The sequence below is a fragment of the Periplaneta americana genome, chromosome 2, assembly GCF_040183065.1.
Source record: "Periplaneta americana isolate PAMFEO1 chromosome 2, P.americana_PAMFEO1_priV1, whole genome shotgun sequence".
NCBI lineage: Eukaryota > Metazoa > Arthropoda > Insecta > Blattodea > Blattidae > Periplaneta > Periplaneta americana.
In genome coordinates, this window is record NC_091118.1 from 135,642,435 (window position 1) to 135,658,063 (window position 15,629).

Below are 15,629 nucleotides of genomic sequence, written 5' to 3' on the forward strand. Positions count from 1 at the left end.
AATTCGCTGGTTTATTGATGAAAATATAAACTTCTAAACGTTTGTTTCAAACACAATTCAAACGACTGAAATAAGATGGCATTATGAACGTCAATCTACAGATGTAGAAATATTTACACAAAATATGTCACACTAAAATTTCTCTCCGCAGCATAATGAAATACAAATTATTTCATGAGAACATGCGAATTATTGGGTACAATGTAGAGAACAAAGTTTTATTCTAAAAAGCCCTTGTTTTAGAATATGTGTAGATAAATAATAGCAAACGGTACAGAATACATTTTTATTGTTGAACGAGACGGTTTATGGTTTACTGGCTATACGACAATAATGATGCTGCACATTTCAACTATCATTGCGCAAACAAGTGAAAAAATTATTGGTTAGTAAGATCATCGGACTTCAAACGCCTGCTCTTATACACAGGTAATGAACGGAACTCGCTGTCTGCTTTAAACATTCCGGACAGACTACACCTGCAGCGATAATTTAATCTTGCCTATAAAATTATATGAAATTAGTTGAATGGTCCCAGTGACGTTATAAAAAAAGGGATATAAAATGACTATAAACAGTATAAATTGATCACTTACTCCTACACTATTAACTTTACGTGATTTGTTTTAAATTATCAATATTTCATATAGGTATTTCTTTCCTTCTTCTTCTCCTCTTCCACTACATGGTTTAGTCAACTTATCTGTTTCATCTTCATTCCTCCAACCATCTTCTTCTTGGTCTGCCTAACCTATATATTTTTAATGGAGATGAATCCGAACGAGAAATCGAGACTAACAGCGCCCGAAAAGCCGAAAATCCGCACGACAATGTTGTATTACGTCTCGTCCTTGACGTAAAGATTGCTTGTGAGTGTTCCGAGACTCTATATTGACGACTCCCAAAGTCCCGAAGTCAAGCAGCCTTGAATCGCCTTAGTTGTTTATACCTGGCTGAACTTTTATCTACTTTGGTAACTGTTATAATATGTATAAACAATCAAGTAGTGTATTTGAAACATCATCTCTACCTTTCAGTGTATAAAAATCCGTTCCCCAGTCTTTATTTAATTACTAGGCCCTTATTAAAAGGCTAGGAATTTTCTTTTCCTATGTTTAAGATCAAGTGTGCAATCTCAAGTAAAAAGATATTAATGTTATGTTTTATGTTTCTTAGAAATGCAAATTTATTTGGTAATTATTTTTTTATATAAGCATAGGTAATATCATATAATAGAATCAGAACATTTTGATAACTAAGATACTGTTCTGTTTTGTCTTTTTTGTCTCATTTAGACGTTTATAATGTTATTTATTTCAATGATGTATGTTATTCAAAGTTACGAAATCTTTCTACACCGACCAAATGCTATTTCGAGAATGATGAGCGAGACTCGAAGCGCACGAGAATGAAGAGTCGAGACTCAAAAGACAAATGCAACGAACACAGCGAGCGAGAGCGGCAGTTAGTTTTGTTCATCTCTAATTTTTACCTATTGGTTTTTTCTCTAATTTATTTCTTATATCTTGAATTATTATGAGATCAAGTCTTGTGCATCTTTGAATTTGTCGAAGAAATTTCATTTCTGAAGCTTATATTTTATTGTCTTCTTTTCAGTACTTGTCCACATTTCACTGCCGTGTAACATAACAGCAGCAGCTAGCACATTATAGCATTTGGAATTTAATCTTTGTCTCCTTCCGTGTTTTGTTTCTCTGTTCTGTTTATAGGTACGCAGATTATCTGGAATTTATATAGTGTGCAGATTTTAACAGCTTATGCCATAGACAGAGTACAAAAATTTTAATAACCATAATGAATACATCTCTCAGAAAAAACAATGTCCCCTAAATGTTAACGATCTATCACTCAATAAGCACTATCCGTACGATTCTGATTTTTACTCTTATCATTAGAGAAACTGATAATGAATGATTTATTCCGTTGACGTTCTCAAATAAAATAGACGGTTTTCTTGCAAATTAAATAAAAGAATTGACATGAAACCTTATTTTCTGTCATTAGGAAGTATGGCAACACTACTGCGTCGACTAAGGGACGAAACGCTGCTATTCAGACCGAATGTGCGTGCGTGCGTGCGTGTGTGTGTGTTTTTTTCATACGTGAACCGGATATGTCCTGTTGCCAAACTTAGCAAATTTATGCCTAGGACCAGCATTACAGAATGCGCACTGGTTCGATTCTTCCTGGGAAAGGAATTTTGTCATGAAATTTCAGCCAGTGGATGGGACGGTGCTTACCCATAATCGTAATTAATTTGGGGAGCTACGATAGATAGAAAAATCCGGTTTCGGAAACCAGTTGTAACGGCGGGAGGATCATCATGCTAACCACGCGATACCTCCGTTCTGGTTAGATGATCGTTAACCTTTATCGAGTTATGTGAATGTAATGCCAGCAGGTGTCTGATCGGCCTTGGCACTTCATGGGCTGTCGCGCCACGGATTATTATTAGGGGAGAGTCGGGTAGTATCGGACATCGGGTAATATCGGACAGTGAGTACCTTTCATCTACCACACGATGATAGTACCTGATTGACATGGTTACGTTTCTGTGACGTCACATAGAGAAACGTAACCATGTCATTCAGGTACTACCATATGGTGGTAGATGAAAAAAACCCACTGTCCGATACTACCCGATGTCCGATACTACCCGACTCTTCCCTATTTATTTGTTTTTGTTGTTGACATCTTCATATTCTATTGTTCGCACAGTTGAATTAATTTCAAATAAATCTTTGGAAAACGTTTGCAATGTTTTTAATATTAAAGAGGTCATCAACTAATACCTACATAGACCTATGGGTAATTTTAAAATTCTAAAATTGTAACTAGAAAAGTTTTCATTGTGTTGTACAGTTCTATAGTTAAACATTAATTTTCTGAAACAGGCGTTTTGGACTATAGGCCTACTGTTTCGCTTTGTACAATATTTTGTACAAATATGGCGAAGAAAATTAGTAGAATTTATTCCCAGAAGTATATTGTTCTGTATTGAAAATGAGTAATTTTTCAGCAAAAATAAATAAATAAATAAATCAATAAAATAAGCCACACAATGTTTACATTTCGCGATTTATGTTAATTTCTAAATACAGACTATGATAAAGTTTTCTTCATTATTTTCAAACAAAAATTGTACAGAGAAGGGTAAACAGACGGCAAATGAAATGACAAACCTAATGTTCTTATAGAAGCATTTAAAGCTTGTATTTCCGTTACAATGTCTTAATCGATTTTGCACCGTCATACATAATGCTCCATACTTATAGTCCCACGAAAATGGTTGTTTTTAAGAAAATTGGTTAAAATATTCGAGACTTCGGTTTTATTGCCAATTTGGGGGTGTTATTTTTGAAATTACATATGGTAGTTTTATAATCCTGGCTTAAAATTAAACATGATAAGAGTGCTATATGCAGAAATTTCATAGCCTAATCAATTTTCAGTTTTTACAATTTATACAGCATAAATTTTAATACATGTCTGTCTGCGTTCATTTTCTGACAAAATGGTGAAAGAAAATGTAAGACTTACAACCGAAAAAAGGACATTTTGAAAAATATTACTTAAAAATATATTATTGTTAAAATTTCGCGGACAAAACAAGCGTTGCTGAAATTCGTTTAAAGACTTGTGTTTCTTCCGCGTTATTTCATGAATTCGCGTTATTTCGCGATTCAAATGTGCGTTTCTGAGGTTGTGGAAAGAAGTGTAAAGATATTATGCAAAAAAAATTGTTAAAATGAGAACAATACGCGTTATTGAGTCTTGTAAAGTTGTAAATTTAACGGAATCTTCATAAAATAAATTATTATTATTATTATTATTATTATTATTATTATTATTATCACTCAACAGTTCTTGACTCCGAAAAAAAGTACAGACTTTGAAATGCGATGAGTTTATTGACCGAGTTAAAAAAAATTAGGCTTCCTGTACTAAAAAATGAGTCACCTATTTTATAATCCATGAATGCGGCTCATTAAACTTAAAAAGATGTCGATTGACCAATAATTACTGCAAATCCGAGGTAGAGAAATCTATCAAATTCCAGCGCTCTTATAGCTCCGCTCTTTTAGAGTTAAAGACAAGACATAGGTCTAATCATACAATATGCCCTAGTGTCAGAGTTTATTTACTTATTTACTTGTTTATTAATTAATTAATTTATTGATTTACTGATTTATTTACATACTTATTTTACTTAATTTACTTAATTTACTCAATTTACTCAATTTACTCAATTTACTCAATTTTACTCATTTATTTATTTATTTATTTATTTATTTATTTATTTATTTATTTATTTACTTATTTACTTATTTACTTACTTACTTACTTATTTATTTATTTATTTATTTATTTATTTATTTATTTATTTATTTATTTATTTATTTATTACATCATTCCGTACTCACGTCATGTCGGATTAGATGTAATCCAGTGAAGTGTCAGTATTTTGCAGTTAAAACCTAACTCATTTTTAGCTGTATTCCATTATTCCTTCATATAATATTAATACTAAATCGCCTTACTCTTCACAAACTTTTGATATATTACAGGAAGCAACGTTGCTTGACACTGTGTTTAAAAAAAGGCATAAACTATCTCAAATGCGCATTTAAAAATGTTACCAAGAATAACATCACTTCGTGAAGAGAGTAGAATGAACTCGTAATAGAAGCGAAAGCTTCCTGGAGCATATTTACATGCATGTCTTCACCTAAACATAGACTCTTTAACATTTCCGTCAGATCAATTGCACTGCTTCTTGTATTCTTATTAGACTGAAATCTCTCTGATTCTCAACACGCATTACATCTTATAAACGTTAGCTTCCGAAGGTTGCTCAAGAAAGTATCAACAAAACCAAATGCACATTATCTTTGTTTAAACATCCAAGAAAATTACTTGGAACTTTTCCAACTACTTCTGTAACATGTTTTTCCTGGATCAGAAAGGCGGAAAATGTGGCTTTTTAAGAAAACTTGACAAAAACAATTCGTTTTCTTAACCTAACTTTTTATTAGCAACATAATTTCATCTCGTCCCCTTCTATTTTCCATGTCACCAGAATCATTTAGTATAGGCGCTAAATTTTCTCTGCGGTTTAAAGTGTAGGTCTAGCTAATTTAGAACTTAATAAATAAGTGGCATTCGGTATAAATGTTACATATTAGGTCATTACGCATTTTACGAATTAACTAAAAATAACATTTTACATAAGTTGTACTAAATTAGTCATTACCATTTTCCTCTTAATGCAAATATTATGTACCACATGTTAAAAATTTGTCTAATCTTTATTGTAAATAATAATTTTAATTTCCTTGATCAACAGTACTACTATAGAGAAACAGCAATGACACAAGTTTGTTTGCTATTTAAAATAAAACAATGTATCATCTCTCAATTATGAGCTAATTCTGAAAGTGAACTATAATAGAACACAATAATAAGCTACGTTGCATTGGCTCAAAGCCATTATTACTCTTCTTTCACGAAGAGACGAATGATATTTCCTTTTATAATTCTGAAAGCAAGTAATAATGGAAGACCAACAATACTTCGCGGCAAGCGTCTTGTATATAACCTCTGATCACATATATGAGATTTATCAGCCTCATGCACTTTCAATACAATAACTTTGATAAATTTTACTATGCTGCCATTTAGCGACTTCAAAAGAAGTCACGTTATAACACTGATGGAATTGCATGTAGTAATAGCTTGCAGCAGTACTTACAACTAGCGGTCGTTACCAAAATATTCATTTTCAACAATGGAGATCCTGGTTGTTCTCTTTTATATGTTACCATTTCATAACATGGGGATGGCATGTAAAAGAACTCCTGCGGGACAAAATTTCTGCACACCGGCGACGCTGATATAACCTCTGCAGTTGCGAGCGTCGTTAAATAAACCAAAATTTAATTTGAATTTGACTTTTAATTTTCTGCTATTGGTCCTCGCCAAATTCAGGAGGTTTACCGTAGCGTATAGTGCGTTACTTAGCAGTTCAAAGGCACTATTAATTTGCTTTCAAGAACACAACTAAATATTATTTCTTCTTTTTCCATTCGGTTATTTAACGACCTGTATCAACTACCAGGTAATATAGCGTCGATAGAATTGATGATACCAAGATGGTACAGGGTCGAGCGGGAAAACGTGAAGATTTTAGGTTAGCTACTGTCCGATTTGGAAATGAGCGAATCAGTGACATTCGACAACTCATACTATGCAACTTTAGTAGAGTTGGAGCAGTGTAATTAAAATATACAATCCGTCAGATTTCCGTGCCGGCCCTATATTTGTTTAGATTAGGTCAAGAATTCTCCGGGAATTACAGAACACTCGCCTTCCATGTAGAGAAAACCCCGGAAAAACCAACCAGGTAATCAGCCCATTTGGGAATTAAACCCACGCCAAGCGTAGCTTCGGATCAGCAGGCAAACGCGCTACCTCCTGAGCTACGCCGGTGGCTTTATTCCTCCTTGTCATAGCAGTTACCAATTGGAGAACATACATTATGACGAAGAATAATCTCGTAACCCCTTTAATGTTTCAAACATGCAATCTTGCAAATCCTTTTGATACTTTTGAAGTATCAAGTGCCACACATGATTGCCTCTTTCGTAATAAATATAAAGTTGTGACGAAGGATAACCTCTTAAACCTACACGGACCAAATGAAGCAATTTTCCAAACTTAATGTATTTAATTTTCTCAGCGCCTTAAAATTATTTTTGTAGTTTTTGTAAGCCATTAAATAATTCGTTAGAAGAAAATGGTACTTGAACTGCAGTCTTCTTTGAGAGAAAACAATTTCGTGGGACGAGATCCAAGTAGGAGTGACCAGAACATGTGGCAGCGACACTTTCTGCGCGTTTTTCTTGCTTGTTCCCTCCACCACACCGAAAATACACACGCATGTAAAACAAAGCCAATTCTGTGACGTCTCGTAACAGCATATGTACAGAACACAAGACTTTGATTTATGGATTCATACATATGTACGCAAACTTTTATAACTTGGGCATGCTGGTAAATTGAAATGGAACTTCGTTCAACTACGAGGATAATTGAAATTCATCAAATGCAGACTGCTGTACAACTAATTTTAATTACTGGAAGAAGAAATAACGCATGAGTTCTGCAAATTACCTTTCCTATATTTAATACAAAGTCGTCCTAGTTCTTAGGCTACCTACAATGCTTGCTATGGGATTCGAAGTTCGCTACCTCGTACAGATGGATAGCTATAAATTTTCAAGTCACTTGGCATACGAACATTTGACTTACTCAAAATTGTGAGACATAATATTTGGAATACGTTTATTTGGCATTCTACGTCTTCATTCAAAAAATTAGGTATACCTTAACAAATAGAAATAGAACGAATTTAATAAATTTGGTATACCTTAACAAAGGGAAATAGCATGAATTTAATAAATTTGGTATACCTTAAAACAGAAATAGAATTAATTTAATTAATTTGGTATACCTTAACAAACAGAAATAGAATGAATTTAATAAATTTGGTATACTTTAACAAACAGACATAGAATGAATTTAATAAATTTGGTATACCTTAACAAAGAGAAATAGAATAAATTTAATAAATTTGGTATATCTTAACAAACAGAAATAGAATGAATTTAATAAATTTGGCATACCTTGACAAACAGAAATAGAATGAATTTAATAAATTTGGTATACCTTAACAAATAGAAATAGAATGAATTTAATAAATTTGGTATACCTTAACAAACAGACATAGAATGAATTTAATAAATTTGGTATACCTTAACAAAGAGAAATAGAATGAATTTAATAAATTTGGTATACCTTAACAAACAGAAATAGAATGAATTTAATAACTTTGGTATACCTTAACAAACAGACATAGATTGAATTTAATAAATTTGGTATACCTTAACAAACAGAAATAGAATGAATTTAATAAATTTGGTATACCTTAACAAACAGAAATAGAATGAATTTAATAAATCTGGTATACCTTAACAAACAGACATAGAATGAATTTAATAAATTTGGTATACCTTAACAAACAGAAATAGAATGAATTTAATAAATCAGGTATACCTTAACAAACAGAAATAGAATGAATTTAATAAATCAGGTATACCTTAACAAACAGAAATAGAATGAATTTAATAAATTTGGTATACCTTAACATACAGAAATAGAATGAATTTAATAAATCTGGTATAACTTAACAAACAGACATAGAATGAATTTAATAAATCTGGTATACCTTAACAAACAGAAATAGAATGAATTTAATAAATCTGGTATACCTTAACAAACAGACATAGAATGAATTTAATAAATCAGGTATACCTTAACAAATAGACATAGAATGAATTTAATAAATCAGGTATACCTTAACAAACAGAAATAGAATGAATTTAATAAATTTGGTATACCTTAACAAACAGAAATAGAATGAATTTAATAAATCAGGTATACCTTAACAAACAGAAATAGAATGAATTTAATAAATTTGGTATACCTTAACAAACAGAAATAGAATGAATTTAATAAATTTGGTATACCTTAACAAACAGAAATAGAATGAATTTAATAAATCTGGTATACCTTAACAAACAGACATAGAATGAATTTAATAAATCTGGTATACTTTAACAAACAGAAATAGAATGAATTTAATAAATCTGGTATACCTCAACAAACAGACATAGAATGAATTTAATAAATCTGGTATACCTTAACAAACAGACATAGAATGAATTTAATAAATCAGGTATACCTAAACAAACAGAAATAGAATGAATTTAATAAATCTGGTATACCTTAACAAACAGACATAGAATGAATTTAATAAATCTGGTATACCTTAACAAACAGACATAGAATGAATTTAATAAATCTGGTATACCTTAACAAACAGAAATAGAATGAATTTAATAAATCTGGTATACCTTAACAAACAGACATAGAATGAATTTAATAAATCTGGTATACCTTAACAAACAGACATAGAATGAATTTAATAAATCTGGTATACCTTAACAAACAGACATAGAATGGATTTAATGAATCTGGTATACCTTAACAAACAGACATAGAATGAATTTAAATAAATCTGGTATACCTTAACAAACAGACATAGAATGAATTTAATAAATCTGGTATAGCTTAACAAACAGAAATAGAATGAATTTAATAAATCTGGTATACCTTAACAAACAGACATAGAATGAATTTAATAAATCCGGTATACCTTAACAAACAGAAATAGAATGAATTTAATAAATTTGGTATACCTTAACAAACAGAAATAGAATGAATTTAATAAATTTGGTATACCTTAACAAACAGAAATAGAATGAATTTAATAAATCTGGTATACCTTAACAAACAGAAATAGAATGAATTTAATAAATCTGGTATACCTTAACAAACAGACATAGAATGAATTTAATAAATCTGGTATACCTTAACAAACAGACATAGAATGAATTTAATAAATCTGGTATACCTTAACAAACAGACATAGAATGAATTTAATAAATCTGGTATACCTTAACAAATAGACATAGAATGAATTTAATAAATCTGGTATACCTTAACAAACAGACATAGAATGAATTTAATAAATCTGGTATACCTTAACAAACAGACATAGAATGAATTTAATATGGTGCGAAATACAGGCACAGTAGTCGAATATTACTCATAGATTAAAGTTATGGCCACAAGCACTTAAATAATCTACAATTCTGTTATTTTGCTTATATTGCTAGTAATTCCCTGCACAAGACAGCTGGAAACCGGATCTAGAAGTACATATCAATTCACACGCCATCTTAGTGAAGATTAGTAGAAAATAACTATTATACTGGAAAATTTACCAAATTAAGGTAACTATGGCTTCATTGCAACACTGAAGGTGAAGAATGTTGTTTATTATTAATATCCTATGGAAATGTTCCGCAATACCAATGAATATATGAGTACCAATCAGGAGACCCAGGTTCGAGTACCGGAGCCATATGGAAGTTTTCTCTTAAAATTAATAATATATTAATCAAATAATAATACTGAAAGTTTTTATAAAAACTGCAGTAGGCTAAACTGAGTATGCGAAATGCCATACAACAAATTTAGGTAGGCTAAACATGAATAGCTGAAAGAATAGTAGGTGAAAATAAAGTATGCTAAAATTAAGAATGTCAAATGTTCATATGCCAATTTTTGTATACCAAGTGACATGGAATCATACATTTTATATGGCAATGGAAATCTTTGATATGAGACACATAAAGCCGGGTGTCCCACTTGGTAGATTTATGGAACGTAAAATAACCGGGTAGTTCAGTTGGTAGAGCAACTAACTACTGGAAGATTTCATGTTCAATTCTGGATGTTGCCAAAAGCTTCCAGAAAGACCCCGAGATTCATTCAGCCTCCTGTCAAATTCAGTAGTATCGGGGGTAAAAGGTGGTTGGAGCATGGTGCCGACCACACATCTCATTATAGTGTAGAGACCAAGGAAACATGGAAATCTACTTCATTTCCAAACGCCTTCAGGAAGAGCAAGTTTGCGGTAGGACGACAAATGCAGAAGAATTAAACTACACTCAGTTTGCATTAGAAGTGCAGGACCCGTCTGCCACATTTTGGAAAACTACGTATTTATAGGAGAATTTATTTATTAAGATAATAATTTTAATACCTTCTTTTCGATATTCAAGAACCTCTACATTTGATCACATAAATGTAACAATAATAATAATAATAATAATAATAATAATAATAATAAAAATAATAATAATAATAATAAAGTAATGGATCTTACAGACTACTACCACCACAGCAATTATCATCGGTACTGTAGGAAATGTTACAAAAAAAAACTAACCGAATATCTTTCTACTATTTCTGGAGAACCAGACTTGGATACATTACAGAGAACAACAATTTTAGGCACTGCTCACATGATACGCAAAAAAGCTTGGCTACCAATCTTCGTAACCGTAACACCCTAGATCATATATACCCAAGATGTAAGTTCACTATCGGTTAGTGTAATTTTCCTAACGTATAGCTGTGTGAAATTGATTAATAATACACACGTATTTCGGACTAATAGAACTAATTTTTATTATAACATGTGCCACACGTTAAGTATCCCACGAAGTACTTCTGCTTCATGTATCATATTTCTTTCCCGTGTTTAAAAAAACAGCAATTCCATTAAGACTTCGAAAATGTGTATCAGGGTCTGCTTTCAGACAGGAAACCTACAAAGAGGTTCTTTACCCTACAGCCAACAAGAAGGGCTTTGGACACGTGCATTTCTTGACATGCGGAGTATTTTTGTATGGAATGAAGATTAAAGATGACAAATGATACAGGTAGCCTCCTTGGTATGTCAGTTAGCTAAGCACTTGCTTATGAAAACCACAGACTTGGTTTAGAATCCCGGCAATGGAGGAGTCATGTATGTGTTGGACAAACTCAAAGTGCCCGTGATTTTTCTTGGTGCTCTCTCATTTCTCTACGTCATCCCATCGTCATTTTCCATGTCAATATTAATTATCACCATTTTATCAACCAAAACTCTGCAGCCTAATATATACTATTATGACTGGTGCACAGATGGCATGAGTCTGAGTAGGCGTAGAGAGATGTGGAAAGGCAGTCTAGTGGGACTCCACTGGAACCTTAAGACGTGCATACTGAATCGACTGATGATATCAAACAGATGAATTACGATATCCACAAATGCGTAACAATTCCGACTTCGTGTTGTGATGTGTACTACCACCCCTCCAAATTCAATTTGTGTCTCCTTCTTTTTGACTCCTGAAATTAATTTCTCCATGCATATGTCACAAAGTTGTCTCGTATATACTTTTAAAGCATACAAAGTAAACCGTATGTAATGTCATTAATTTCAGGGGGTTATTCTTTGAGATATTTTAAACAAAAAAGTTTCATACAGTTTTGTTCGTGTTTGCTTCCTTTCAGAAATAAAAATAATTTTGTATGAAATGTTTCATAGAGTGTTTTGGGAAATCCATTGATTTTATTCCCAATATGCTCAGTAAATTTAAGAGAGCAATGTATTATGATAATAAATCATTGAAAGAATTTTAGTTTTGTTCCTTGAATGTGCAGAAATTTGATCTGAACAAATGTAGCTTTTCGTTCTCAAAAGTAATTTTAAAACATTGCATTTGTTCAGATCAAATTTCTGCACATTTAAAGAACAAAACTAAAATTCTTTCAATCGTTTATTATCATAATACATTGCGCACTTAAAATGACTAAGTATATTGGGAATTAAATCAATGGCTTTCCCATAACACGGCATGAAATATTTCATATAAAACGATTATTATCTCAGAAAGGAACAAAAACGAGCAAAATTGTATTAAACTTTTTTCTTTGAAATATCTCAAAGAATAACCACTTGAATTTAATGACATTACTTACGGTTCATTCTGCTTATTTTGAATGAAGTTACACTTTGCGACAGTGACAAACTTCGATAACGCTGGTCTTTAGTTAAATATTACAAGGAAACTTAAAAAACGTATATGAACGAGTAGTACTAATGTTGCTTAATTTTATTAATGAACCAATCCACTTATGCCACCGAATTCTTTAGGCATGTCATTTGAAGTCTATCAACACAGAACAGGAATACGTCATCTGGTAAATATCAAATGTAATATTTCAGAAATAAATGTACGAAGTGAGTGTTTTTGTGTACACCAGAAATTATTTTTCCAATCTTTTCTGTAAATAGATTCACTGAATCTTGAGCACTCCAAAACTTATTAATACTCAAAATATATCAAATTTTACTATAAAACGATAGACTGAAAGACACTCACCTTCACATTTGAGTCCTTGTCGGAACAGGCCGTAAAGAAGAGAACCACAATGGTCACAAAAGGTGGGAGACATGAAATTGTGCATCTTGAAGCGATGTGGCACATCTATCTTGAATCTCTCCCTTAGGTACTGTAATAGATCAAGATCGTTTCTTTTATTAAGCGAAGCTTAAAGTAATTTTAAATAATATCAAATTCAAATTTCAAAGCAATGAGAAGAGACGTAGAGACATATATTTGCTGTGCAAAGTTTTCGAGAGTAAAATATGAAACTTCGCGACTCCTACTCACTCGAGTAAGTGAAAGGTCCTCAAAGATTAAAGGAATAAGACTGAAACAATAGCAAGGCGATCAAATCTTTATTAGTTACTTCAGAGATTGAACATTTTTAAATCGAATTCAAATGAATCTTACGTTCCAACATATTATACAGAATGGAAGTGAAATAACCCTGTAGGTTGAAAGGCACGATAGGGTACACTTAAATGAGCAAAAAACTTATATTACGTTTTGTGATTAAATGCACGGTTAATTAGAAAATTAAGTTGGAAGTTACAGCAGTCTGGTAACATTCCCGCTAACACACTTTTTCCTTAATAATTCCAAGGAAAAATTGTTATGGGGCCGGGTATCGACCCGGGAGCCTTCGCTTAGCGCAAGAATGCTCTCCCGACTGTACTACCCCAGGAACTACACACGACACCGTCACAATTTTTCCTTTATATCCACACAACTCAAATGGGCTGACAAGACGCCAGTACCCAAGTTTGAGTGCACACAAATTCTGTGTGACTTAAATTGTGACGGTGTCGTGTGTAGTTCCTGGGGTAGCTCAGTCGGGAGAGCATTCGTGCGTTACGCGAAGGGGCCGGGATCGATACCCGGCACCGGAACAATTTTTCCTTGAAATTATTGAAACCTGCTTTACAGGGAGCTAGTACCTGAAAGCCAGATTTGCATAACACTTGTTTTCTCTTCTCGTAATACAGATGTAGAAGACCAACGGACTCAGGTCTGTCTCCCTAAGTGAGCTACATTCCACCTCCTTCTTTGACTACTACGTTACAATCTGCTCGCATCGTTCAGTGGCTTGAAATTAATGATTTTCAAATTAAATTTACCCGAAAATCGTCCATACTATTGAAATACGCAAGAGGGATAAATTATTCTTTATTGTATTTTCTATCATATGGACAAAAAATGATCCTACTCGCAATATTTACCGAATAAGAATGTGTTTAACATTTTGAAAAATATCTTTTTCCTAAAAGAAAAACCTATGAACTTTCCATCAACATGGTACTACACTATTTTGTTACATAAAACAGGAAATATTAGCTCAGAAAATCTGCACAGTTATTTTACTTCCACCCTATATAACAGTTGAAAAGATTCCCTGCCATAAAACTATCAGTATGATATATATATATATATATATATATATATATAAAAGACAAGGAATTTATGTCAAATTCCTCTACATTCATTCGTTTGTATAACTGCTACGTTCGAGCCACAAGGAAGTTATTATGGATTATGTCGATTATTGCTAGGTAACTAGGTAACCGATCAATGTTATAATCAACCTTCAAGAATTTCACTATTTTGATTTATTCCGTCTTCTTGTAAGGATTATAACTCGGTACTGTCTGGGCTGATGCATAAATTCGTAGCTTTCTTATTAAACAGAAAATTATTTATTTTACATTAATGAAATACATTGATTAGTCGCTAACATACAAGGGTTGGGGCATAAATCATGACGTTTTTTTTATTTAAGCGATGGTATCATGAGATGTCGTATGTCTATGTCGAGTGACATCCATAGTATGTGGTCGAATCACTAGCTATCAGTGTGATGTAGGCCTATGAACTATGGTAATCGGACAGACAAAATATGAATTCAGTTGTGAGTCGACCGCCTTTCCGTGCATCCAAAGTGCGAGTATGTGGTCGGATCACTACGGGGATGACAGTGCGATGTTACGCGTATTGCGTAATGCAGTTGTGAGTCGACCGTCGTGCAAAATGGATGTCATCCGATGAGTTTTTATGGTGGGTATATGTGCTGTAATGCTATTCCAGCTACCGCAATAAACACGAGTAGCATGATGCTATATCGTTTATGTATCTTTGATCGCTATCCTATCCTATCCTATCCTATCCTATCCTATCCTATCTTATCCTATCCTATCCTATCCTACCCAACTAGTACACATAACTGTCCTTTCAAGTGGCACATACATAGACCCTTCTCTTTCAACTAACATGATGCTGTGTCGTTTGTGAATTTTGATCGCTACCACACCCTACTGCCACAGTCTAGTATATACAGTCACGAAGCTTGAGTGTGTGAGGATACTAGAAACAATAGACTGTGCAGGTACTATTTCGCATTGTCTGTAATGAGGCGTTAGTAGCGACCCTAGTGGTTAGCAACTATATATGCATGAATGTTTACTAGGCTACGTATTGAGCTTCGTGACTGTACATACTAGTTTGTGCTACTGCTACACATAACTTTCCCTTTCATTTGCATATTTCAAAATTTCGAACTGCGACCGCATTCTCACAAAAAAGAGGAGGCATGACTTATACCTCAACCCTCGTATTCTTCTCCATTGTTTATAACTGACTCCCAACGTTGTGACAGCTTTTACATTCCACGCTTAAAGATACTTACTGCATACGTGATTTGTTTTACTT

At 32.8% G+C, this 15,629-nt stretch overlaps 1 protein-coding gene across 2 annotated transcripts in view; it reads right to left on the reverse strand.

Annotated features, from left to right (window-relative positions):
* Positions 1-15,629, reverse strand: part of Pkcdelta (Protein kinase C delta) — a 309,961-nt gene that overhangs the window by 148,570 nt on the left and 145,762 nt on the right. For both annotated transcript variants that reach the window (XM_069818485.1, XM_069818486.1), the window contains exon 6: positions 12,924-13,053. In XM_069818485.1, the coding sequence (XP_069674586.1) occupies positions 12,924-13,053 (130 nt within the window). The remainder of the gene's footprint in view (positions 1-12,923; positions 13,054-15,629) is intronic.